Genomic DNA, 27,973 nt, shown 5'->3' with positions numbered 1-27,973 from the left:
AGTCCTTCATCGAACCCAAAACTTACAATTTGTAAAAATCTCATCGTTTAGCTACAATACTCCGTGTCGTATGTGGTGAACAACCCTGTATATGGTATTTTTCCATAGTTATCGTATTTTGACACATACTAGCCCAAGTATAGAGGAACCGTTAAAACCATTTTCAAAACTGTGGGAATTGTTTCCACCGACTTGTCTAATTTGCCTGCCCCAATAATAGTATATTAAAGAGTGGACTTAAAAAATCAAATCGAAAAAATAAATTAATTATATTTGAAATTCAAAATGAGCACAAATCATAGTGAGTGAGTGTTGTGTGTTGTCAGTAGTCAGTAGTTTTAAATGACTCACTAAAGTGTGTTTAATTCAGAGTCACTTCAAAATATGGTGAACATACACATAGGAAATGAATTATTTGAAGAACTTTTGACTTTTTTTCTAATTATTTTGTGAAATATAATACTTCTTTAAATACCTAATGAAACAAAAAAAACACAAATTTTTATGAAATACTGTAATATGATATACCCAATTTGTTCAAGTGATAAGTAAGGGTACGTTTATGTTGGAGCTGCGATAAACGATAAAAGCAGTGAATTAGCGCTGCTCTTATCATTGCTCAACTGCCAACCGTGTCTCGACGCGTTGCTCCAATATAAACACCTACATATAAATTAATATAATAATATTCTTTGCTTCGCTACTATCGCTGCTCTTATCGTTTATCGCCGCTCCAACATAAACGCACCCTAATAAAGAAAAAGAAGTAAATACCGGGAGCGTCTCAAAAGTGGCTCACCCCTATAACTTTTTTATTTTTTCAGTTAAAAAAACGAGTTTTGGTATGTTAGTATATAACATAAATTAGGATTGATTGACATATTCAGTTGTTTTCGGTCACTTCCTGTTTCACCAGAAATGACTACAACTTTTTGTTTTTAAATGGCACCCTCCATATTTTTTTACTTTATTCGATAGAAAATGACAATCTGCAGTTCGTAACGAAAATTTGACTTGAAATACCAAGTGTGTGGTATCAAATTATTCGTACAAAAATGCTTTTTCCAAATATGCTAATGAGCGACCCTCGTTCCATTTAAAAAAATTGAGATATGATTAAAAATACGATTTGAGCATTTTCTAACTGGTCAGGACAAGACACTAAAAACATGAAACGATCAAATCTATTTTTCCAAAGCTCCTTGATTAAGAATTAGTGTTTTTAACATAGCCATGGCGCTCTAGACTGAATTTTAATTACGATTTTTTATTAAGCGAGAATGTCAAAAGTTGACATATGATATCTCATTGTATTCAGAATATAATTTTCTATCGAATAAGGTAAAAAAATACCGCAGGTGCCATTTAAAAATCAAAAGTTTTAGTCACTTCCGGTGAAACAGGAAGTGACCAAAAACAATTGAATACGTCAATCAATCCTAATTTATGTCATATGCTAACATACCTCAACTCGTTTTTTAATTTAAAAAAAAAATAAAAAAGTTATAGGGGTGAGCCACTTATGAGACGCACCCGGTATATCGCAATTTCATTTTAAAATCTAAAAAGTATTTTATTTTTATAAAAGAGGTTAATATTTTATACATTTTAATATTTTAACATTGTAAAGGACTGAATAAAAATAAAACATCAAAAATTAATTAATATACATTTATTTCAAAAGAGACATAAATATTTTGTTAAAATTCTTACATAAATCAAAATGTTAATGCATTTTACAAAAATATATAATACACAAAAGATACATTTTTAGAAATAAAATGTATTTATCAATATATTTTTCATCATACAAAATAATATGCCGTATAATAATATATGCTATAATATGTATGTTACATATTTATACAAATTTTAGATATATTACCTTAAAACATTTATACGTTGAAAATCATTGTTACAATTATTAGATTTTAACTATTTTTTCATCATATTTAAAACAAAAATGCAATAATATATGATTTCGTCACGATTACTTTGCAAGTATAAAAGTTCATAAAGAGAATAGAAAGAAGCATTTCCGTAGTATAACAAATACGAAATAATTAAAATACATCACGATTGCAATACAAGGCAGGTCTACTGGAAATAGCAGCAATGGTTTCTTTCGAGTTAAAAATTAATCAAGGTCTAAAACAGGAGGTGGTCTCTCGCGACTGATTACTCGACAAAACCGACGTATTTGATATCCACAAACACAGTCCAAAATTATTATACATTCAATCAAGAAAATTACTTCTGCTATTATAACCATAACACGAATATTGTCTTTAGTATGCTCGTCCAAGACTAAATTAACCTTCTCGTCCAAGCTGAGGTACGCCTTCGGTGGCTTAGTAGTACTAGACTGCTCATTTTCAAAATCAAATGGAATTCGAAACTGTCTCATAGCACGTACCTGGTCGGTGTCGCTTGTTCCGGTCTCTTGGATATTATGGCAACGAATGCTTTCTCGATGGTGCAAAGCACCGAGATATCGACCTTGCGATACCGATATGCTCTTATTTTTAAAATACTGTAAAACCTTTTGCAAATACGTACAATCAAAGGCATTTCGATTTAAGTCCACCGTAAATTGCTTGCTTTTAAAATGTACAGTGAAATTTAAATAATCTATTTCGTGTAAAAAATTATCCGTTAGATTGAGTAAAAGTAAACTAGAAAAAGTAAAATTATCAGGCCTATCTGACCCCTTCATGTAAAAGGGTAATGTGGTCAAAGCATTCCCCGATAAATTTAGAGTTTCCAAAGTAAAGTTTGTAGATATAAAGGCTACTAAAGGTACTTTGGAAATATCGGCGTAAGAAAAATCGAGATGCAACAAATTGAATAATCCCTCGAAACTATGAGAGTGATCTATACTTTTCAAGCTGTTATGATCTAAATGCAGCGCTTCTAACTTAGCGAGACCAAGAAAGGAGTAATCCTCGATCTCCATAATATGGTTGTACGATAAACGTAATTCTCTAAGATTTTTTAAATATTTAAAGGTCATAGTGTTCAAGTGAGTAATACGATTATATATGAGATTTAATGATACTAGGGTTTCTAGGCCGTACCACTGCGAAGGGTACAAATCGACAATGTTGTTCTGCCTTAAATTGAGAAAATGTAAGCATTGTAGATCACTAAAAGCCCAGCCTCTAATTTCGCGGAGGCCGCTGTGACTAAGGCTCAACTGCATAACGAAGGTTTGTTCGCCAGAAGAAAATCCATGCCTAGGTACTAAGTCCAGCGGACCTTGAATGATCACGTCGTGTTTTATTAAGGGGTGCATTCTACGCTTCTTAATGAGACTCGAATTGTATGAAGCACTCTTTTGGTATTCTGCTATATCTTTAAATATTCGAATATCTGCATGTTTCAGGTCATAGCCTTTCAAACAAGGTCCAATAAAATATTTGTAATTGTCTAGGTACGTGCTATATCCGACATCATCCAGCAATCCGGTAATGAAACGGAAATATATCATTAAGTGAATAAGATGCTTCCAAATCATTCTGAAATAAAGAAGAAAAAAACAGTAACATAAATGATTTTTTTATTTAAAGTAAATTAAAGTATAGAGATGAACAAAATTATTATATCTAAATAAAAGTTGAAACTAAAGCTTCATTCAGAACCTCGAAATCAGTGGAATAAATTAGTAGTTTCAATTAGTCGTAGAAGTTTGTTCACCTATAATTTTAATGTAAGTATTCAGAACGTCATAATTAGTGGTGGTAATTTTCAATTAGTGGAAAAAGTTAACAACCTTTTGACTTTTCCACTAATTATACTTCAAAATTTGCGAGGAATGTCATTTTGGCGTTTGATTATCAACCGTTAAGAAAAATTTTGGTTAGCAATCAAAAGTTTATTGTTTTATAAGCTAAATATTATGCTTTCTCTGTGAATACACCAGACTACCGCAAGTTGTTGCTAGGATATTTTATTAATTTTAATTTTGTTTTTTAGACATTGTAAATGATCGTAAACTAAAAATATAAAGTGTAATTGAAACCACTAATTGGGAGGTTCTGAATGAAGCTTAAGAGAAGCACAAACTGACGCGAATAATTCGGCGTGAGACGGGAAAATTCTTATGCCCCGAAATTTTCGGTGTCCCAATGTTCATTACGTACAGGGTGTCCCATTTTCGTGTTTTACAGGGTTTCGAGTTTATGAGATAGTAAAGATGCGCAATTCTGTACTACTTTTTATCAAACTAAAGATACCACTCACAGATTTGTCTTAACCCTGTTGCCTCTTTTAAATACAGGGCGAATTTGAAATTGGTGCATTTTTCGACTCCCCCCGTATATCGGCTGTCTTATAACTTATCGAAAACTAAGTCCCGTAGAGTTTTTCACGTAAACCTAACACCAGTTTTTCTCAGAAAGTTATCATTCTTGAAATATGATCCAAACTTGTTGTTTTTTTTAAAACATGTTTTTTTTAAATTTTAAATGAGATAATCTGTATATTATTTTTATTTTACTTGTCTTGTTATGACCTTTCTAAAAATACAATATAAAAAAATACATAAAAAATTCACAGATTTTGCAACATGCGCAACCATCATAGGCGTATTGAAAATACCAGACACAAAAGTCGGCGGTGGTCGGCAATCATCTGTTTTTTACATTTTATTTAATTAATTAATTAACCTGTGACGTCATTTGGAAGAGCTCAATAGAAATATGAAAGAACTAAACCTTGTTTGGAAAGCAATTTGACATTCGTGACGTCAGCATTTTGGCAGTCTAACGTATCGCTAACTGCCATTCGCAAATACTGGGGTCGGCATTACTGGTCTTGGGTGCCGATTTTCGTGTGTACGAAACGTAAAATAAGATGTACTGAATAAAGACAGAAGGCAAGTATTTTCCCAAGCGCATGGATCTAGCGTCAGATTAAAGTGATTATATTACAAATATTTCGTATTTTGGCTCTCTCCGACTTAGAGATTAGCGATTCACTCCTATACATGTAAACGCCGACCTAAGGTTTTGTTTGCCAGTAGGGTATATTCGAGATACGTATAGTGAACAAGTGAACCGTTCACAACGTTAAATAATTTTGATATTTGATTTTTATCGTGATGGCTTTTTATAAAAGTGAACAATTTATTAAAAAAAAATATTAATGATGGAGATGGACGTGTGCGGATTCATGAATGGTCACGATCACGGTCACTACACTATAGAAATGTGAGGTATGTATATACATAGAATTAATGGCATTAATTTGCAATAGCACCTGGAACCCACAGTTTCATTATGGAGCCAGATTAAACCAATCAGAATGAGTATTATGTTACCGTAAAAGCCCGAATATTGGTTAAACGTAGGGTTACCCACGTAGGAGCCCGAAATATGCAAAAAATGTCAGTTTAGGTTAAGTATAGATTAGGCCTATATTTTTTTATTAATGCAAAACCAACTAAAACCTAATTCTAATCTAACCTAAACTCACTCCCCCTTTTGCATATTTTGGGCTATTACCTAGGTATTTCTAGGTTTAACCAATATTCGAACTTACGGTTAAATTCGCCGTACAAAAAATAAGTAATAGTTACTGTAGATAAAAATAAATTAAAATATAGTTCCACGATAATTTAGTTTGCAACTTCTTTTCATCATACCTAATAAAAAACCGTCACAACCACAAATATACATAGGTGCCCATAATATGAGTAGCGGTATTGACGGTTTTTTGTTATGATGAAAATGTTGTGTGATATGAAAAAGCAATAAAATATATTATCGATTGCAGGAACTATACCTAGTTTACCTTCAGTATGTCCAATTAATATAGAACATTATACCTATGCATGATATCTATGCATGAAAATTTGCTACCATTATATTTTGATAGTTGAGTTTTTGAAATTATTATTTTATAATTATTATTTCTTAAACAAAACAGACCCACAATAATTCAAATCTTTATGATCCAAGACTTCCAAGAATTATAAAGTAATCTCACGTCAATTTTTCACAGTTTTTTTTAATTATTGCATGCTTTAAATGTTTGCAAAGTTAACAAAAATATTTCTTTGAATACCTTGCAATTGATATATTTGCTATTTAATATTATCAGTTCCCCCATTAAGCCTATTTAATATTATCAGCTCTGCATCATATCCGAAATTCAGATTGTGTGTGACACAACGAAGAGTCAACGTGCAACGTGAACGACAAGAAAAATGGCAAGTAAAAAAACTTGTAAAGTCTTAATTACTAATTACACAGTCCTTCCCTTGAGTTCTCCTGCCTAAAATCTATATTGCCTTTCCTAAGATTTTAAATATAAATGATTGAAACTCAAGTTTACCACAATTTAAACTTAAGATAATTATTTAATTATTAAATCCATAATTATACTAAAATATAACACTTACGAAGTTTCTAAATATTAACTATTTCTACTTAATCCAGTAGCGTAGCGTAGGCCCCGCAGCACCCGCAATGGGGCCTCGTGATTTTGTTTACTAAATACATATATATGTGAACAGCGTCCCCTACAATTTCCAAAAATATTGTGTTGATTTATTTTTTAATGTTTTATTTTTTATGTTCTTTTATTATTATTTTTTCTAGTTCTAGTTATTATTTTTTCTAGTCTATAAGTTTTTTTTTGTTTTTATATTTTAAATGACTTGATATACGTACATAAAGCTATATTATGTTTTTAGTGTGTTTTTTTTATTTTAATATAAGGGCACCAAAAAAATTTTGCGGGGGGGCCTCACATTTGAAGTTACGCTACTGACTTAATCATTTAATAATTCTGATAAAAACACTCTTGATTATTTATTTTGAAAATCATACGGGCTATAATCATTAATATGACTATATTAACAATACTTAAATCAAAATTTATTTGAAGGAATGCCATAACCATCATTACAATAAATTGTAAAACAATAAGTATGTAATAATAACTCGGAATAATTATTAAAAACTGCTCATCGCGTTATAGATGTCGGCGTCTTGTCTCTATTATTGTATTACCCGTTTAGCTATAGTTTGATTTCAGATAATGCAGATTTTAATGTGCCATTTATGTTTTTTATTGGAATTATTATTTTTAGCATATTTTGTATACTCTATGAAGTGATTTTAAGAAGTGCTCCTGTTCATTTTTCATTTTTCAATTATTAAAGTGCCTATTTAGATACATTTAAAATTAATTAATTAATTGGTGTATAGTATTTGTATTATGGGTTTGTTTATTTTTTATGAAATGTATTTTTTTCCTATTAAAATAAACATAGCTTACTAAATCACTAGCCAGCCATTTTTAAATACAGGGTGTTAATTAAGTATCTGGCCAAACTTCAGGAGATGATTTTTTGAGTGTTTTTAAGGTAAAAAGTTCATATAAACATGTGTCCGGAAATGTATAATTTTAAAGATGTCAATGTGTTTTCTAATAGGCCTTTTTTATTAATATCTCAAAGATCCGTTGGCCGATTTTGTTGAAATTTCGCCGTGTTGTGAACTTTGATAAGTTAGCACTAATTAAATGATAATTATTTACAACAATATTCAAACGATAAAAACTTATCCCGATAAAAAATATTTGGCACCGCCTTGGATTCATTTGTTTTTACGCCTGTTGGCGGTGGAAACCATGCAAGCTTTTTCTTTGTCCTAAGTTGTTAATTAAAAAAATAATAATCATATAAAAAAAAATATAGGTCCTAATAGCCTAAATTTTATCCTTGTTTATAATAATATACAAGGATTTTATCAAAATGTATCAGCAGATCCGATGAGACCCGAGTTATTATATGTTTTGGAACTTAATGATTTAATTAATTATTCCCTTTAATGCATCGATTGTGCGCATTATCCTACGCGCCAAGAAAAAATATTGCATTAGTCTAAATTTATTATTTATGTTATTCCGCTCTTTCACGTATAATTTGCCTTTTGACTCTCTACGGAAAGAGTTAGATTAAAATAGCCCAACTGTACCTAACAACCCATGCCTTGACGCATATTCTTTTTTATAATAATATCGGCTTTCCCAGACTAAACATCCATATCCATAAAATAGTTGGCCCACACACACTAATAAGACCTTATTTCGGCCCTCGAACGGCCTTGCGATCGACTTACGTGTTGACAAGTTGATTAGGCAGGTTATTGAACTCATGTTGCCTCTAGCATGTCGTTTTTTCAAAGATGGGTCCCATATAAACGCGGCCAGAAGTATTTTCAATACTAAAATTGAATGAATATTTAATGAATGAAAATTAAAGGTTCGTTCCAACCGGACCGAGAACCGACCCTGGGACGGTAATTTCTAGTCGTCCACTAAGCTCCGCGCGCACTGAATAGGTATCGGCGAGAGCGAGCGACACGTAATTTTCAGTTTACGTTGAAATAAATAGAAGCCCGCGCACCGCATTAGATCGGCGCGCTCGGTGCGCTTCGAGCTATCGGCGGTACTCGCGCCATCAGGGGTAATCAGAGAATGCATGGGAGGGGGCGAATAAGTCTACGCCGAGCGACTGTTTTTAGTGGAGCGGTTTTACATTAAATATATCCGATGAATTATTAATCGAAAGTGTACGAGACCATATCATACTTAATATGCGGTTTCTGATAAAAATTTCTTACAAGCACGTAACCTATATTGTTTACTACACTTATTCAATAACTGAATTAGAAAACCTTCCGATTAAACCCATTTATTTCTCATCTCGTTTTGATTATCTCACATTATGGAAATCGAATTTAAATATCGTCAAAAAACTTATCATATTATTTAATTTTTGGTTTGTTTTGACGTTAGTAATAACAGCTGATAGTCATCCTATGTTTCTATGTTGATCGCTCCGTAAAAGGTACAAATAGAGAAAATAATATTTATGTTTGAATAAAATATTTGTACATATATCTTCCGTATGTTAGAAAAAAACGGCGTCCAGTTGGATGGGAAATGACGATTGATGACATTTCCTATATAAATTTACATATAAAATGGCACCGACCTTCATTTCATGGTCATCGCTGATGCCGTTCCTTTTCGATAATACGGTACTATAAAAACTATTTATATTTTTTATTTTTTCAATTTTCTTTGACTTTTTTATTATATTTTAAGTTTTTAAAATCTTGGTTTTAAGTCAGTAGTGAATAAAACGAAACTTGTGTTTACATTTTGTTTAATGATTGACGTTTCGACTAATTTTAGTTCGGTCTTCTTTAGAATCTATAATATACAATACAATTTTATCACTAACAATGTGTTTAATATATAATTTTTTCTTACCACAAACGTAGAAAATTATTTATACGTATATTATAGATTCTGAAGAAGGCCGAATTAAAATTGGTCGAAACGTCAATCATTAAACAAAATGTAAACACAAGTTTCGTTTTATTTACTACTGACTTAAAACAAAGATTTTAAAAACTTAAAATAAAAGCGATATATAAATGTTTGTAATGACACTTATTTAGATTAAAAAACTAGAAATAAAAGTTTTATTTGACTATTTTTCATATCTAGCTTTGTTTTTAAAGAACAAATTAAACCCTTTTGAGTTATACCAAATTTGTTAAAATCGGTTAAGCTAAGAGTCATGTAGTATATTTTATCCCCATCTTCCACTCTATTTCACTAATTTTATGTGGTTTGTTAAGATCTAAATATATTAATGTGTGTTTGGTTAAGATCTAAATAATATCAATTTCCATCATAAAGCATAAAATATAAAAAGTTGCATAAAAATATAAATAGTAATAATACTTTATAATTTTTTGAAATGCCAAATGAATTTGACTAAATTTGAATAAACTTCTCCTCATCTATGCTCAAATTTCTGCTGGTGACGTACTCTCGACCGTCGATCGTGCGACTCCAGTGCGCGGCTACAATCGACTTTCCGACCGGTCGTGCCGCTCGCGCCTCTCGCTCTCGCCGATACCTATTCAGTGCGCGCGGAGCTTTTTATTGTTTGAAAAGTTTGATCGTTTGTCAAGATTAACAAATGAATTGACTGATAGGAAATGACCGTTCTAGGACGGTTCTCTCGCCCCGTTGGAACAAACCCTAAATAAATATAAAATTGAATCTAAACTTATTTTTATAAACAAGGTAAAAAACTGAAAACTGATATCTAATTTTAAACACAGGCAGCCGGTTTAAGTTAGGTACTTAACACAATCAAACAATCTATTCGACGTCAAATTTTGGTTATTGGCTATTCGACGCTAGTTTCCGTGAGTGAAATTATCTATTGCACAAGTAGTGCATAAAATACCAATAACTCTGATTGACAGCCGTGTTATCTGTCTAAAAGCTGCACAAGTTCATTTGCAGTACAGTTTATTAAGATAATAATATGGAAAACAAAATTTATCTGGTTAAATTAAATTAAACAAAATAACACTCTTTTAAAATAGGTTGATTTATGTTAAAAAGTTAAATAATACATTTTTGTAACTTATATAAAAAATAAGTATAAAGTATAATATATTTTTTGAAAGCTCGTAACAAATTCGCCCTGTATTTCAGAAAACAAGTAGGCTAGGACAAATATGTGTGTCGCATCTTTAGTTTCTAAATTCCACTTCTCCAACTCCCAGTGGATGACATACCAAGAATTTAAAACTTTGAGAAACACCTCACTGTAGTATTGAGTAATAAAAAGGATTGGAAGGAAGAAACGCTTACTCAGCATATAAAAGACCATACCATAACGTGGTATACTGATGCTTCCAAAACCAAAGCAGGGACAGGGATAGGAGTATTTGGGCCGAAAACCAAATACTCCGAACCAATGGGCACCTACCCCAGTATCCTTCAGGCAGAAATTTACGCTATCGAAAGATGTGTACAATTTATCTTAGATAGGAACTATCGAAAACAGGAAATTGTCATCCTATCCGATAGTCATGCAGCACTAAACGCGCTCAACTCAGTAACCATCAATACGAAGTTGGTCAAAGAATGCCTAGAGAAGCTCAACAAATGATCTAGCTAGGAAAGGAGCGAACACTCCACTAACTGGCGGAACTGAAGAATCTGGAAGACTCCAACCGCAACTTGGAATGGGTGTCCTCCAACGGTCTAAGACACTCGAAAAGTTCCTCAGAACCTACGACCGAGAAAAATCAAAGGTTTTCCTTGATTTAAGTAAAAACAATCTTCGGATTGTCACGGGGTTCCTAACAGGACACTGTCTCCTCAACGAACACCTCAGTAGGCTGAAGCTGAGAAACAACGGCGAATGCAGATTCTGTGGGGAATATGGGGAAACACCAGAACACCTCATCACTGAGTGCGCCGAGACGACGACCATTCGTGCCATGAACTTTGGTACGGCTGATGTCAGGGATGGAGAGCTGGCCTCTATGGAGCCGTCTCAGATACTGGCTTTTGTTAAAGCCTTGAGACTGTATGATGAGTTATAACTGGTTATAGCTCAAGAAAGGGGAACACACAATAGATCTTTAAGGTCGCGGTGACTAACTCCCCTCCTAAACATTCTACATTCTACATCTTTAGTTTCATAACAAAGTAGCACAGTGATGTAAAAACCGCATCTCTACTTTGTATCTCTACACATAAACGAGAAATCCCATAATGAGACACCCTGTACAATGAGAAGCAACACACTGGTGTGATAATTTCGCTGAATTTTGAGATTCCGAATATTTCGTCGCCTCACCGAATTATACACGTCAATATTAGCATTCGCATATTGATATTTATAAATAACCGCTTAAAACAATAACAAAATTTACTTGCTTTTTTGTTAAATAACTAATATATAAAAAATATACTGGTATATTTTAATAAACACATTTATAAGGACAATACAGGGTGGCGCCTCTCATACGACATAGAGGCTTCAGTTTCTATTGAAATGAAATGTTTAATGAGTTCTACAAATGTCCCCAACAAATTACACATCAGAGTTGTGATTTTTGCAATAGAATATCCTATACCGGGTCCGGCAATAGTGCGTCGGGCATTTCTAACTCCTATAGAATAAAAAACTAGAGAATCTTGTTTACGTGCAAACCTAAAGTAAACATATATGTACTAGAATGTATTTCAGGAAAATATTTTACCTTATTTATTTTATTATTAGCCACCCTATAGGGCTCAAAAAAGTGTGAGTAGATCGAGATGTTTTTTACTAACCTAACGGAACACTCTGTATATTACTGCATTTTTGGCTTCCTTTCAGTACACTTTACATCATCATAAGATATGCTTAAATAGATTTCGATAGTTTCAGAAATATTAATAAATAAATAAATATAGGTATATATTTTCAGCCTTTCTTAAAAAATATTAAAAATACAGAAACTGCCCTGAAATCAAAACTATATTAGGTAGGTATTTACTTTAGATTGTCTGTTTGATTTTACTTTGATATAAATATTATAATCGCGTAAACATTACGGGATGTTCAAAATTCTACGCCAAACTTCCTAAAATATAAAATAAATTTTCTTTCGTTTTTTTAATGGAACATCCTGTATGTTATTTTTTCAATAGATGGAAAACTAAAAAAATATTTTTTTGCATTTAGAGCATTTCAAAATTTTTGTGTGGCATTTTCCACAGTAAATTTTTATCAAAGCCACCTAATGATATTTCTCACGTATTTTACCGTTAAAAGAGCCATATGAAATAATACTGCGTGATATCTGCAAAATCATTAAAAATTTCGAAATACTTTAAATACAAAAAATGTTCATTTTTTAACTCTCCATCTAATAAAAAAATAATATAAAGGATGTTCCATTAAAAAAAACAAAGAAAAATTATTTTATATTTTAGCAAGTTCGGCGTAGAATTTTGAACATCCTGTATGATTTAAGATTACGATATTTATAGCAAAGTAAGTATAGACCATCAAAAGTAAATACCTAATAGTTTTGATTTCAGGACAGATCGTACACTGAAATTTCAAATTCACCTTAAAAAAAGTTAAAAATAATATCTTTAAATTGCTGACCTGGATATTATTTATTTCAATTAGTTCGATTTTCCTTATTCAATGAATTAGAGCTGATCAATATTGTTGCGATGAATATAATCAGATTAAATAACTTAAAAAATCTCGAGTCGAACTTGAAATTATTTTAAATAATAATTAAATAGTTTTGTTGTTATCAAGATACCCAAAACAAAAAAAAGTATCAAGTGTGACATATCATTGTACTCAGGATATCGAGTTCTTTCAAAAACTGCAGGTCCAATAAAAAAAAATGCAGGTCCGTATTTAAAAAACTTAAGTTGGCCTCTGTATCTCACACATTATCAGCTAATTTGAAAATCTAAAAATACTATCAGATAGCCCTAATAAAGTGGCTATGAGAATATGCAATTTGTTTTTTGGTTTTCTGAAAAGTAACGACAGGAAAAAATAAAATAATTGATTTTCAAAAAATCCGTTTTTTCCAAAAGTCTCAACAATCCTTGACATTTTTAAAACTTTTTTATGGCATCTTGGTGAACATCCCAAGATGCAACTTTGGCCCAATTTAACCATCTTTGAATCTATTACGGTTTCCGAGATACCAATGCTCGTACCTCGAATTTGTAGCACCCTGTATAGTGATTAATTATGAAAAAAATATATGTATACAGGGTGGTGCACCTCATTCGCCTCGGTTGATTATATGAAAACGGAAAGATGTAGAATGAAAATATTTTATGGGTATATGTGTGGAGGCAATATGCATAATTTAAAATTATTTTGAAATATACAGGGTGTCTCAGAACTAAGGTCCATACCAAAGTTATATTTTTTCTTTAGGAACACCCGGTATTTTATTTCATTTTTGGATTCTTGGCCCCAAAAAAAAGACATTTATTATAAGGGTTAAATATGTTTAAAATCATTGGTTTTTGAGATATTTAAAGATATTTAAATATGCATGCTACAAGAGAATTGATTATCAATACCCTGTACATTACTTTACAGTGCTGAGTTTAAAGGCAAAGAAATAAACTTTACTAAAAAATGTTATTGCTGCCTTAAATTTATACAGGGGTACCAAAAATTAGTTATTTATTTTAAGGATTTATTTTACAGAAAAACTTTGTTATTTCAAATGCAACACCCTGTATTTTTTTAAATAAATTGAAGCAGATTAAAATGCTCTTTCAAACTATATTAGGGTTTCCTATACCTATCTATTTCAGATTTTGAATAAAAAGCAATTTTTAAATAAAAAGGCAATCAAGATGGCTGGTATCCCCATGACAATGTTCTAGTGACAGTTAGTAACTATTTTCAAAATCGACATTAGTGTAGGTACATTATTATTTAAACAGTTTACTAAAATTTACCCACAAAAGTTTAATAAGTAAGTATTCCTTATTTTATGAAGAAAAATAAAGCCATATCTGCTGGTGGAACGAATAGATATGTTACTAGTGATTTTGTTTTGTGAGGAAAATTATTTCTTGGTCTCAAGAACTAATGCTCAATGATATCCAAATAGAAATCTTCCTGACAAGCGTTCCTTTGAAAAATTACTTATCCTACTTCCTATTTCGTAGAATTCGTAATAGTCTAGTTTATAAAAAACCTATTAGCACATATTAGGCAGAAACCTGTCGTTGGAAGTGAAGAAATTGAATTTGTCGTAATTGGCTCTTTTATAAAAAATTCATATATCTACAAGTTACCGTAAAATAAAACAAAGAACTACTTCTTCGTTTTGCTTGATAGAATAATAAATACATATTAATAATAATAAATATTATTTATTAAACTATTGTAGATCAATTAAATAAAAGTAAACTGGTATAGATCTAAATAAAGTCTATAAACTAATGTCAATTTCGAAAATAGTTACTAACTGTCACTAGAAAATTGCCATGGCGATACCAGCCATCTTTATTGCTATTTTATTTAAAAATCGCTTTTTATTCAAAATATGAGATAGATAGGTATAGGAAACCCTAATATAGTTTAAAAGAGCATTTCAAGCTGCTTCAACTTATTTAAAAAAAATACAGGGTGTTGCATTTGAAATAACAAAGTTTTTATGTAAAATAAATCCTTAAAATAAATAACTAATTTTTGGTACCCCTGTATAAATTTAAGGCAGCAATAACATTTTTTAGTAAAGTTTATTTCTTTGCCTTTAAACTCAGCACAAGAATTAATTCTGTAAAGTAATGTACAGGGTATTGATAATCAATTCTCTTGTAGCATGCATATTTAAATATCTTTAAATATCTCAAAAACCAATGATTTTAAACATATTTAACCCTTATAATAAATGTCTTTTTTTGGGCCCAAGAATCCAAAAATGAAATAAAATACCGGGTGTTCCATAAGAAAAAATATAACTTTGGTATGGATCTTAGTTCTACACTCTGTATATTTCAAAATAATTTTAAATTGTGCACATTGACTCCCCACATATACCCATAAGATATTTTGTTTCTACATCTTCCCGTTTTCGTATAATCAACCGAGGCGAATGAGGTGCGCCACCCTGTATATTCTTGGGCTGAGAGTAAAACTTTTAAAATTACAAAAATATTCCAGTGATAATCCAAATGCAAGCCCCTGGTGAATATATGTCGACACGTTTTTAGCATTAAAATATGTCGGCCCTTATAGTAACTTTTACCCTGAAAATTTCACTCGAATCGCTAAAAGCACTTGGAAGACAATTATAATAAATCGAAAAAAAATGAAGTGACTAACTCGCTGCCCATTTGCATTTATTTCCTTTAAGGGAAATGTGTTCTAGGTGACGTCGTTGTTACATTACCAGGCCTTTCTTGTGCCTTATATAAAACAATAAAACGCAGATACGTAACTGTTTCCTAATGTTCCCTAAATGTGACAAAATTTTGCTCACTGGGTTATGAAACAAAGCAGAATCGGAATTATGTCGATAAAAAGAAATTTTATTTTTGCCTGAAGAATCTCTCTACGAGAGATGGCACATGTTTTTTGAAACACCCGGTAGAGTTGACGTCAGACTATCAAAAGTTTTTTTTTAAACGTCATAGAAGTATTAATTTTTACGAAGTGTTTGGCAATATAAAAAAGTCACTTTAACGCCTAGGCATATATAAAGCACTTGTACGCCTAAGACAAAACTACAAATAATAAGTTAATAATATATTATTAAATTAACATAAATTGGCAAATTCAACGAGCCGTAACCATAATTTCTCGATATATAATTACATACAAGGCATTACTTTTAAATCTCTTTATATTATATATTTGGAATGTTTGAAACTATTTGTGACGTTTGAAAAAAAATACTCGTAGTATGTTCTATTCGGAGTAAAAGTGACTTCGTGGCTGTCAAACATACAGCCTCGCCACGAAGACTGTCATTTTTACTCCTAATAAAACAATATACTGTTATGCTCGAACAATATCAACACAGAGGATTAGATATTGTCTGTCCAGCCACAAAAAAATGTATGAGAACAATGACAGTTATGGTCTGTCATTTAAATTAAAAATAAATATATTTACTGCAATCTTTGAATTTAAGTTTGATATTAAACGGAACTGACTTAAACGAACTGAGTATACAGGGTGCTTCAAACACATTTGCCATCTACCGTTGGGAGATTCCTCACTTAAAGGAAGATTTATTTATCATATTAACATAGGTCCAATTCTGCTTATAGTAAATCTTGATCAAAAATGTGAATTCAGTTCAAGCCTGTATGTGGGACACCGTTTTCATTCCCACACAATATAACCCCACGGCCACACAGAAAGGGTTTTTTGCGTTTTTAGCGTGAAGCGTCTTTAGCGACTAAAACAAAATAACAGGATTATAACAAGAGTGGCCCCACCAAAAGCGTGTAGCGTTCGGCGTGTCTCACAAAAAACGCAAATGAAAACAAATCAGTTTGTTTTCTGTAGCGTCTTTAGCGATTTCTAAGATGAGACCCCGTCATAGGCGGACGTTATATTTAATAATACAATAGAAATAAATTAAATAGGTAGTATGTATTTTTATAGTGAACATCTACTGTTTTAGGAAGATTCTATTAAATTCAAAAATTTGAAGGAAATGTTTGAAAAAGTGTAGTTTGAAATGTTGAAAAAGTAATAAATTAAAGGAATATTTTCTTACGCGTAAAAAATAGTTTTTTATAGCGAAAAAAGTGTTTTTTTCTGCGTAAAAAAAAGTTTTTAACAGGGACAAATAGTTTTTGACGCGTAAAAAATAGTTTTTTACGTGTAACAAATAGTTTTTTACATGTAAAAAATATTTTTTTTTGGTAAAAAAGTTTTTTACCAGAAACAATAAGTTTTTGACGCGTAGAAATTAGTTTTTTACGTGTATCAAATAGTTTTTTTACGTAAGAAAGGTATTTTTACCAGAAACGATAAGTTTTTGACGCGTAAAAAAATAGTTTTTACTTGTAACAAAATAGATTTTTATACGTAACAAATAGTTTTATGCGCGTAAAAAATAGTTTTCTACTAGTAAATAGTTTTATATGCGTAAAAAATAGTTTTTTACGTGTAACAGTTTTAATCACGTACAATAATAAAAATAGTTATTTACGTGTAACAAATGGTTTTTTACACGTAATAATTTGATTCACACATAAACACGTCGACTGCTCACAAATACACGTCGCGTCACTGCGTATTTCTAAACCGTTAACACGTTTCGTTACAACCACCTCGTGTGTCAGGGCCGTCTCGCTAGCTCGTATGTCACGGCCTTGAATTTTAACTCCCAGCGCGCGTAAAGAAGTTTTCTAACTACAACATAAAATAACATACATAAAATATACAACATAAAAAAACTATACACAAATAAACTAAAATTCGTAAAATAAATGGCAAATAATAATTATTATATTTACACACACCACTGGCACCAGAAGTAGATTGTTTGTCGCCGAATATAATGCCCCGCTCTCTTCAACGCTAACCGCGCCGATCTCGCCTATCTCTTTCTCACAGGATTGACTGTTGAACGGGCCGGGGATCCACGAGCTTGCGACGTTACTAATTGACATGTTTATAGAAACTGCAGACCTGCCGCTTCTTTGGCTTGTTTTTAATGGACACAAATCGCAAAAAACGCTTGACACGCAAAAAACGCAAAAAGCTCAAAACAGTTTGTATTCGATACCTACATTTAGATATTTGATAGCAAGGTCCATATTGAATTCCCGGGCGTCGCTGTGGTGAGTTTCTCCTCTTGCGTCGGCAAACTTTTCGCAGGTCGCATTCACCAAAAATGTAGAAAATCACCGGAATCATAATTATCAATACAGCAGAAATCGCTCCCATAAGGAGACGCAATGTGCCGTACGTCTCAGATACCTCACTTGTTAATTTTTCAACAAATGATTGAACATCGATCGGCGACTCACTAACTGGAGCAGCTTCTTTTCCGATTTGTTTCAAAAGGCTAGATTCTTCTATGGTATAGTTCGTTACAGGCTCATCTTCCATTTTACATCTATATAAATATTTATGAAATCCTGAATCATAAGACTTTTGTAGCACAAAAGATATTTTTAATCCCTCCAATCTAGGCAGTAAATTGTGTATCGTTAAACATGGAAAGTCGTTATCGTTCAGATCAATACGTAAATTGTAATTAACAAAAGTATTTCTAAATCCTACCGCATCGAAATCACTTAAGCGATTTCCAGACAAATTCATAGAAATAAGATGGCGAAACATAAATCCAGGTGTAATTTTAAACTCAAGAATCCGATTTTTAGCCAGATTAAGTATTTCTAAATATCGAAAATTTGCAAACATACCGGGAGTAACTAATGTCAGAAAGTTATCTTCAAGATCAAGAACATTGAAATTCAGTAGTACATTTGAAAATGATTGCGAAAATCTATATACGATTTTACTTATCCTGTTTTTACTTAAATTTACATTTCTTATTTTTTCCATATAGTTAAAAGTACTGCTTTCTAAATAAGTTATTAAATTTGATTCCAGATCTAAAATTTCTAAATTTACTACACACATAAAAGTATCTTTGTGTATTTCAGGTAATTTGTTATGGCTTAAATTCAGAACCTTTAGATTGGTAAGTCCTTGAAATGCCAATGTTGGGATCTCTTTTAACATATTTTTGCTTAAATCAAGTCGATTTAAACAGTACATTTCATCGAAAGCTTCAGGCATAATAGTTCTAATGCCTTTGCCGCTTATGTCTAACCCAATAATGTATAATGTATGAGGCAAGTCTGACAATTCAGTTTTGGAAAATTCTACTCTTTTTATCGGTAAAGGTTCCACGTCTTTTATTTTGGACTCCGAGGCAAGATCATCTTCATCAATCATCAAGGTATCGTTAGTTACATTTTTTGGCTTGAGAGGCCCCAAACTCAAGGTATCCTTAGTTAAAGTTTTGACATCGAAAGTAGTAAAATTTACGTAGTTTCCCGAATAACCTATACTGTCAGGATGATAACTAGAACTGTTCTTATACTCGTCTCTCGTATTAAATGTTCTATATTTTGTACCTTCGCAATCATCAATGGCACAGTTAATTAATGATCTATCGATATCTGGATCTCTAAATATTCTATTGGCACTTAAACAGTCGTTAATTTTGTCTCTGGTTATGTACTTTTTCGAGGTTAGCCAAGAGAGCGCCATTTGATAAGTTAGAAGAAGCGATAGTATAAATAGCATTAAATCCATCTGAAACAAGACAAAAGATTGTACAAACCACTGAAATACACTAGACTCGCGATTATCCGAAACTAAATCGGATAATAGAATTTTCGGTGGTAAAGATAAAAAGTAAACAATTTACGTTCATTTATTTATTTTTCAATGAAAATATCTATCGAACAGCATATTAATCAGCTCTCTTTCATGCTAACTTCGACAAAATGTAGTGACTTGAAAGGTAGAGATGTATCGTGATCAATTACTGCAGAAATATCCGAGTATTCTATTTCAGGGTTCTCGTTAAGAAAAAGACACGGATAACATATGTATGCTATGTAGTAACTACGTAAAATAGTAAATAAATATGATCATAGCATACACATAACTATACAGGGTCCGACAATAGTGCGTCGGACATCTGTAGCTCCTAGAATAAAAAACTTAAGAATTTTATTTAAGTGCAAACCTAATAGTACGAGAGCTAGCAACGTCGGGAAAACAAGTATTTTAAGACGTCTGGCTCTTTGATATATCTTTTACAATGCTCTCTAGAACAGCATGCGGCCCGTCTGGCTGCAGGTAAACGTTGCGTTCCCTACTGCGCATTGAAAGAAGATCCTATATTTTTATTAGTCCTTTAAATTCTAGTATTGAATATAAACCGACCGAGTCTCCTTTGCTCAGCGCGTAGAGTTTCTGCCTATCAAGCGAAGAGTCAGTTCGAATCTGGGTCAGTGCATAAACTTTTTTATTTTATTTTCGTTTATATTCTGATAGTAAAGTATCATATATTAATAATTAATAATATTTAAGAATTATTTATTACTTTACTATCAGAATATAAACGAAAATAAAATAAAAAATTGGCGCCGGGAGGCACGTATAGCCGCCCATACTAATATACAGGGTGGTCCGAATTGTATTCCGGAAACTTCAGCAGCATATTCTGCAGATAAAAATAGGTAAAAAAGTTAGTATAAATGTATGTTCTAAAATGCTTAGTTTCGGAGATACAGGGTGTAGAAATTTCATTTTTATTTCAATTTTTTTCAAATAATTTCTGAAGTAACGTCAATATTTAGATGAAAATTGGTGTCTGGGAGTTTTTTGACATAAGAAATTTGATTTTGATGTCAATATGACTCCTACTGGTAGAGGGCGCCACTTACATGTGTTTTAACTGTTTTGGAGCGTAATAACTTTTTGTCTGTAGCTGTATAAAACTACCGAGGGAAAAAATATACATCTCTGTGATTTTTTACGTAAAAAATATCTCTTTGTAAAAATCGCTACGAGCAACCGTTCTCAAGATATTTAGAATGGAAAATAGTCAATACATACCATTATTCACGAAAAATAAAGACGTTGAGTGGATAGTTATTTCACTGAAATAATAAATTTGGGAAATTTTTATTTTTTTAAATTAATCATATTTTTTCTATATTATATTTCATTAATATGTTAATATCTCGAAAACTGCGACTTTGACTGATTTTGATGTTATTACAAATTTTGTTGCAAATATTATTCCTAATTTTAATTTGAAAACCGCGTTTCGCTAGCTACTGTAATTTTGGGGTTACCAATTTTTAATATTTTTAACCCCCTCCCACCTTTACCTTACCTCACCCCCTTACCAACCCCCACCCCCACCAAAAACTAATGGCCAGATTCTCGGGTGCAACAGTATTTTTGTGCCAAATTTGGTTAAAATCGGTTCAGCGGTTTTTGAGTTATCGTGTTACAGACGGACAGACGGACAGACAGACAGACACACACCATGAAAATATTTTGTATTTAGGTCATTTATGACCCAAGTAACTCATTTTGAGTGAAATTAAAAAAACTTTTTTTGCCGGTCCTAATAGCCTACCATACCTATTATTGGTATGGTCGGCTAAAAAGTTTTCTCACTGATCCGGATTCGAACTCTGGCTCCTCGCTTGACAGGCAGAAACTCTACGCACTGCGCTATGGAGATATGTTCGATTTATATTCAATTTATTCTAGGAGCTACAGATGCACTATTGCCGAACCCTGTATAGCTGTGTATATAGGGTGGCGCCTCTCATATGACGCGGAGACTGCAAGGAGAACTACAGCTTGTATTGAAATGAAATTTTGTAAGCATATGTAAGTTGATTTAGAGCATTTTTTAAAAATATAGAGAATTCTACAGAGGGTCCCCAAATAAACTTACACATCAAAGTTGTGTGTTTTGTAATGGAACACCTTATACATAATATTAATTGATTTTCGGATTCTAGGAGAAAAATAAAGGTGAGTTTCATTAGAGAAGTATATGGCTAAAATGTAAGGTTTTAACATATTTAACAATTTCTAAAAATGAAGGATAAATTGAAAATTTCAATAAATGCTACCTAAATTATAATTTATCCGGTATAACGTATTATGTAGCCAAAATAACTATTGTACTTTAAATCAAATTAAAATTTGACCTTAACAGTTATACAGGGTGAGACAAAATTAATATTGAGCACTGGTCACATTTAAAAGCAAGTTATTCCTTTATTTTAAATAGAACATCCTGTTTATTATTTACCCAATACTCATGGAGAATTCAGATATCTTCAAAATACTATTAAGGTTGCCTATACTCTTTAAACAACGATTTTACTAGATATTTTCATTTTTATGATTTTGCTAATATCTTGATTGATATACCTTTTGTTAATTTGACAATAATTAATGTACGTAGAGTAAAATATTGAACTGTAATAAAAATATTTTTTTAGTGCCGAAGTTTAAAGTATATTTTAATTATTACAGAATTGAAATAGATATAAACGTATAATTATGTAACAAAAATTAGCTAGATGTAATCAAATGCCCAAAATTCTACCATTCCTCTTTGCTGAATAAAATGATACTCTTTTCGAAATATATTTTCATGTTAAGAGGCATATGTGAAGTTCTACTTCGAAAAACAGCCACAATAATTTCTTTCATGTTGTTAACGATAGTTGGGAGAGTTTTGAAAACACTGTCTCTATATCCCGATAAAAAAAGTCCATACTAGATAAATCAAGAGCATTTAAGTATTCTATTAGATGGTAAATGCATACTGCATACAGTCCCCCAACTAATAGAATCATATCAATTTTCTCTGATATAGGATGTTTCCATTTTCGGCAAATTTCTGAGAATTCTTTTTGTTTTAACTGACACAAATTGATAACTATTTGTTAAAGTTGAACTAATTTGTTATCTATGTTGAAGTAACGTCAGACATAGGTATCACAGCTAGGCCTGTTCGGTCTTCCGAATTTCCGGTACCAAAACCGGTACTTTTGAAATATTCAGGTTTCGGTATCGTCTTTTTCAAGACCGGTATACCGGTTTCGGTACCGGTGCCGGAATACCGATTTTGGTACCGGCACCGGAAGACCGGTTTAAATCGGTCCCGAAAGACCGGTTTCAATCGGTACAAAAAAACTTAACGTTACATGTCTTGTCACTAAATCACAAAAATGAAAATATCTAGGAAAATCTTTGTTTGAGGAGCAGGCAACCTTAATAGTATTTTGAAGAGACATTAATTCCCCATTAAATATCGGAATAATATACTGGGTGTACTTGCTTTTAAATGTGACCAATGTTTAATATTAATTTTGTCTCACCCTGTATAACTTTTTGGTTTTAAATTGTTGAGTCTCAAAAGTGACTCACCTCTATAACTTTTTTATTTTTTCAGATAAAAAATCGAGATTCGGTTAGTATATGACATAAATCAGGATTGATTGACGTATTCCATTCTTGTCGGTCACTTCCTGTTTCACCGGAAATGACTACAACTTTTGATTTTCAAATGGCACCCTCGGTATTTTTTTACTTTATTCGATAGAAAATGATACTCTGAATAGAATGATATACTATCATATGTCAACTTTTGACATTTTCGCTTAAAACAAAATTGTATTTTAAATTTCAATCTAGAGTGCGATGGATGTGTTAAAAACAGCAATTTTTAGTTAAGGAGCCATGGAAAAATAGATTTGATCGTCTAATTTACTGTCTTGTCCTGGCCGGTTAAAAGATGCCCAAATCGTATTTTTCATCATATCCCAATTTTTTCAAATGGAACGAGAGTGGCTCATTCGCATAATATTTGAAAAAAAAACATTTTTTACGAATAATTTGGTAACACACACTTATTTCGAGTCAAAATGTCGTTATGAAGCGCCATATCGCAACTTCAAATAAACCATATTCGAAAATGTCAAAAGTTGACATATGTCATTCTATTCAGAGTGTCATTTTCTATCGAATAAAGTAACAAAATACCGAGGGTGCCATTTAAAAATCAAAAGTCATAATCATTTCGGGTGAAACAGAAAGTGACCGAAAACAATTTTGAGTACGTCAGTCAATACTAATTTACGTCATATACTACACTGTAAAAATAAAAATAATTAAAATATTACAAATAATTTATCAAAATTACATAATAATATGTAATAGTCATATAAATATGTGATTTTACAAAAAAATCTGAGATTTTACATATTTACATTATGTAATAATATTTCCTATTATGGGAATACTCATAGGCATCAGCAAAGTTTACAGATTATTCTGTTAACTTTGGCAATCAGAGAGGATTGAGAGAGAGAGAGACTCGATGGAACTTCTTCAACTTATATAATATACAGGGTTGTTCACCACATACGACACGGAGTATTGTAGCTAAACGATGAGATTTTTACAAATTGTAAGTTTTGGGTTCGATGAAGGACTATTAGAGGTACAATTTAAAAATAATTTTACAAGATACAGAGTGTCCCAAATAAGTAAAAAATATCAAAATTGTATTTTTTTAAATGGAACACCCTGTATATTATTACATTTTTAGTTTCTACGATTAAAATAAAGGTAAATTTGATTAAGGTTTATTATACTTAAACCTTACCGTTTTTGAAATATTTTCAATTTTGTGAAATTGCAGTAAAAATTTTAAGGCTTCATTTCTCCAAGGGTATCAAAGTTTTTAATACTAAATATTTACTGAAGTTTATTTACTGATCAGTTATTGTGTTGCAATAATAAAAATAATACTACCTTATACAGAGTGTCTAAAAATTTATTTTAAATAATTATTAGCTTCAAACGGCAATAACTTGTTTAATTTAAATGGAACACCCTCTATATTTTACGAGAATCAAATGCACAATTTAATTGTCTATCAAATTATATTATACCATTTTTTACCTATCTCTTTAAGTTTCCGTAGAAAATGCATTTTCTTGTAATTTAGAACTTATTTATCAATATACCCATGGACTATTGACATTTTAGATTATTTTTAAAGATGTACCAAATTTTTAAAGAGTACAGATACTAATATTGTCGATATAATTCGTTTATTTCATTAAAAATAAAAAAACTGTTTAAATATTTGTTAAAGAGGATCAGTTAATATGATTCCAGTATTCAAACAACATTAACTGACTGTTTGCTTTGATTAATAATAATTGCTCCAAATACTAAAAAACTGAATTTTGTATGGGCATTAGACAGTGTGATAAAAAGTAACACCTTAAAAATGATATTTCATTTTTTAATAAATGCTTATTTATAACTACAGAGACTTTAATTTGATAACTTATTATTATATTGATTTCTGACTCAAATCCACATTTATTTATAATAATTTAATAACGAACACAATTAAGTATGTAATTAATTAGTATATGGGCGCAAATAATGGTGTTATATTTAATTAATGGTATACTCTTTTATAAAGATTTAAATAGTTTTCTTTTTGCATACAAATGGGCTAGTAATATTATCGTTTTGCTAAAAACGATAATATTACTAGTCTGTACATTTTGTACATTTGTTGCTTTAAAAACAATCTAAAATGTCAATATTCCATTGATATATTGATAAATGAGGTCTAAATTATAAGAAAATGCATTTTATACGAAAACTTGAAGGGATAGGTAAAAAATGGTATAATACAATTTGATAGACAATTTAATTGTGCATCTGATTCTCCTAAAATATACAGGGCATTCCATTTAAATTAAAGAAGTTATTGCCGTTTGAAGCTAATAATTATTTAAAATAAATTTTTAGACACTCTGTATAAGGTAGTATTATTTTTATTATTGCAACACAATAACTGATCAATAAATAAACTTCTTTAAATATTTAATATTAAAAACATTGATACCCTTGGAGAAATGAAGCTTTAAAATTTTTACTGCAATTTCACAAAATTGAAAATATTTCAAAAACGGTAAGGTTTAAGTATAATAAACCTTAATCAAATTTACCTTTATTTTAATCGTAGAAACTAAAAATGTAATAATATACAGGGTGTTCCATTTAAAAAAAATACAACTTTGATATTTTTTATTTATTTGGGATACTCTGTATCTGGTAAAAATATTTTTAAATTGTAGCTCTAATAATCCTTCAACGAACCCCAAACTTACAATTTGTAAAAATATCATCGTTTAGCCACAATACTCCGTGTCGTATGTGGTGAACAACCCTGTATATTAATTATGCACGTCCCTGATGAATTTATCGACACTTTTTTAGCATTAAAATATGTAGCACTTATAGTAATTTTTACCCTCACAATTTCATTAAAATCACGAAAAGTATTTGGAAGAAAATTATAATAAATCAAAAAAATATTGATACTTTAACACCCTGTAGCTAGGAAACAAAGCACAATCGGACCTATGTTGATATGAAAAATAAATCTCATTTTTACGTGAGGTAACTCCCCTCGAGAGATGGCACATGTTTTTTAAAACACCCTGTATAAGTGTCCCTTTTCTCATTTCTGTATAGACAATTTTAAAAATCCGACCTACCCAAATCGCACAAGAGCCAACAGTTTTCTAAAGCCAAATATAAGTTAAATTGATCAAAAAACGTGTTGCTTACCTTTGAAAACTGAATAGTCCTTTTCAAAAATGATTTAAAAAGTAGGATAATGTGGGTGACAAATATTTCTTCTAATTTATTTTCAGTGTATAACTCCTAAAATATAAATAAGTATGTTACAAAGTGTGCGCTTTCTACTTAATATATTATTACTTACTTAAGTGGTGGGTAAAAAACAACACTAATTAACAAAATATTGAACGGACTACAATGATAAACCATACACAACAACAAAATTTGAATAAAATTTACAAAGTAAATCGAAGAGAATGTATCTAGTCACATTTTTTTTTATTTTTTTGGATTTAGCGGAATTTGCTTCTTTAAAAGATTTTTTTAAATAAATAAAAAAAATGAAATATGTGTATTAATATATCTATGTGTGTTGTACCAGGGATATCCAAAATATTTTGAATATAAAAATTAATTTAAAACATCGAATTTCTTGCCAATCAAATGCCGTTTTCAGAAAATTTCTAAGCTTTCTAGATTTCGCAGAACAACAGTAAGTTTTTGTTTTCTTATGGCCGCCATTTTGAATTTTCATCGTATTAGATAGAGCAAAAAATAATCTCTACGGTGGTATCTAATTTTTATTCATTATCACGTAAATTCGCTAAAAAAATTAGATTTTTTAAAAATTCGCTCAAAAAATCAAGTCTGTCTTGGAAATCCAATTGACACTTTATATGACAGCAAGTTATTTTTTGTTTATTCTATATGTCAAATCTGGACGCACAAAAGTTGTATATCAGAGGCAATACAGGTCAATACAGAAAATTTGTAAATAAAGATTCATCCGTCCATAATATTTTTGAACTCTTGAACACTTTACCGAAACCATCTGCAAAATTGTAATCTTCTCTCGTGATCACCAGCATGTAAAAAATGTAAATTTGTGGTACAGATTTAACTTTAAAGTTGTGATATTTATGTTTTTTGATCATTTTCCCTACATAATACACTTATACAACATAATACACTTATACAACACTCGCGACTTATTTTACGGCTAGAAGTTTCCGGATTAATTTCAGTCTGAGCTGACACATTAATATCATTAAGCCTTAAATCCGTGCAAAAATAGTACGATGAGGCTGTGTCCTTTCAGGATACAATGTTCTATAACTTGTGCATGCCATATGGGAATTTCTAAAAAATGTCTATACCTATGTGGCGGATTCATCTATCCAAAAAAATCCTTATGGGTTTTTCGCCACTGCACTGCAAGAAAAATCTACAAAATAAAATAGTTATTTTTTGTAAACAATTCTGCGTTAAACCTAAACGGACGCTGCTTGTCAGAAGTTGTGTTTACAGTAATAAAAATTTGCCTAACAAAGAAAAAAATGCTTAACGTTTCGGAAAGTTTTCTCTTTCAGTCGTCGGAAGCAAAAAAAT

General features: G+C 31.1%; 2 protein-coding genes across 6 annotated transcripts in view; both read right to left on the bottom strand.

The window, feature by feature from the left end:
- LOC115877849 (inositol-trisphosphate 3-kinase homolog) overlaps positions 1-27,973 on the bottom strand; it is a 282,008-nt gene that overhangs the window by 214,756 nt on the left and 39,279 nt on the right. The window lies entirely within an intron of this gene.
- LOC115877847 (toll-like receptor 7) lies at positions 1,786-26,884 on the bottom strand. 3 transcript variants are annotated; one of them, XM_030894169.1, is made up of 4 exons: positions 26,730-26,884; positions 26,573-26,668; positions 18,136-19,675; positions 3,203-3,518 (listed from the first exon to the last, which is right to left on the bottom strand). In XM_030894169.1, coding segments are annotated over exons 3-4 (1,542 nt in total). In that variant the 5' UTR covers positions 26,573-26,668; positions 26,730-26,884; the 3' UTR covers positions 3,203-3,516. The 3 variants fall into 3 exon arrangements, with proteins under 3 accessions (XP_030750030.1, XP_030750031.1, XP_030750029.1); XM_030894170.1 differs by lacking the exon at positions 18,136-19,675 and having other exon boundaries at positions 1,786-3,518; XM_030894171.1 differs by lacking the exons at positions 26,573-26,668; positions 26,730-26,884 and having other exon boundaries at positions 1,787-3,518; positions 18,136-18,367.

This window comes from Sitophilus oryzae, unplaced genomic scaffold, assembly GCF_002938485.1.
Source record: "Sitophilus oryzae breed Bouriz unplaced genomic scaffold, Soryzae_2.0 scaffold_1499_pilon_pilon, whole genome shotgun sequence".
NCBI lineage: Eukaryota > Metazoa > Arthropoda > Insecta > Coleoptera > Curculionidae > Sitophilus > Sitophilus oryzae.
The sequence above is the reverse complement of the archived record's forward strand: the minus strand, read 5'-3'. Positions and strand labels throughout refer to the sequence as shown.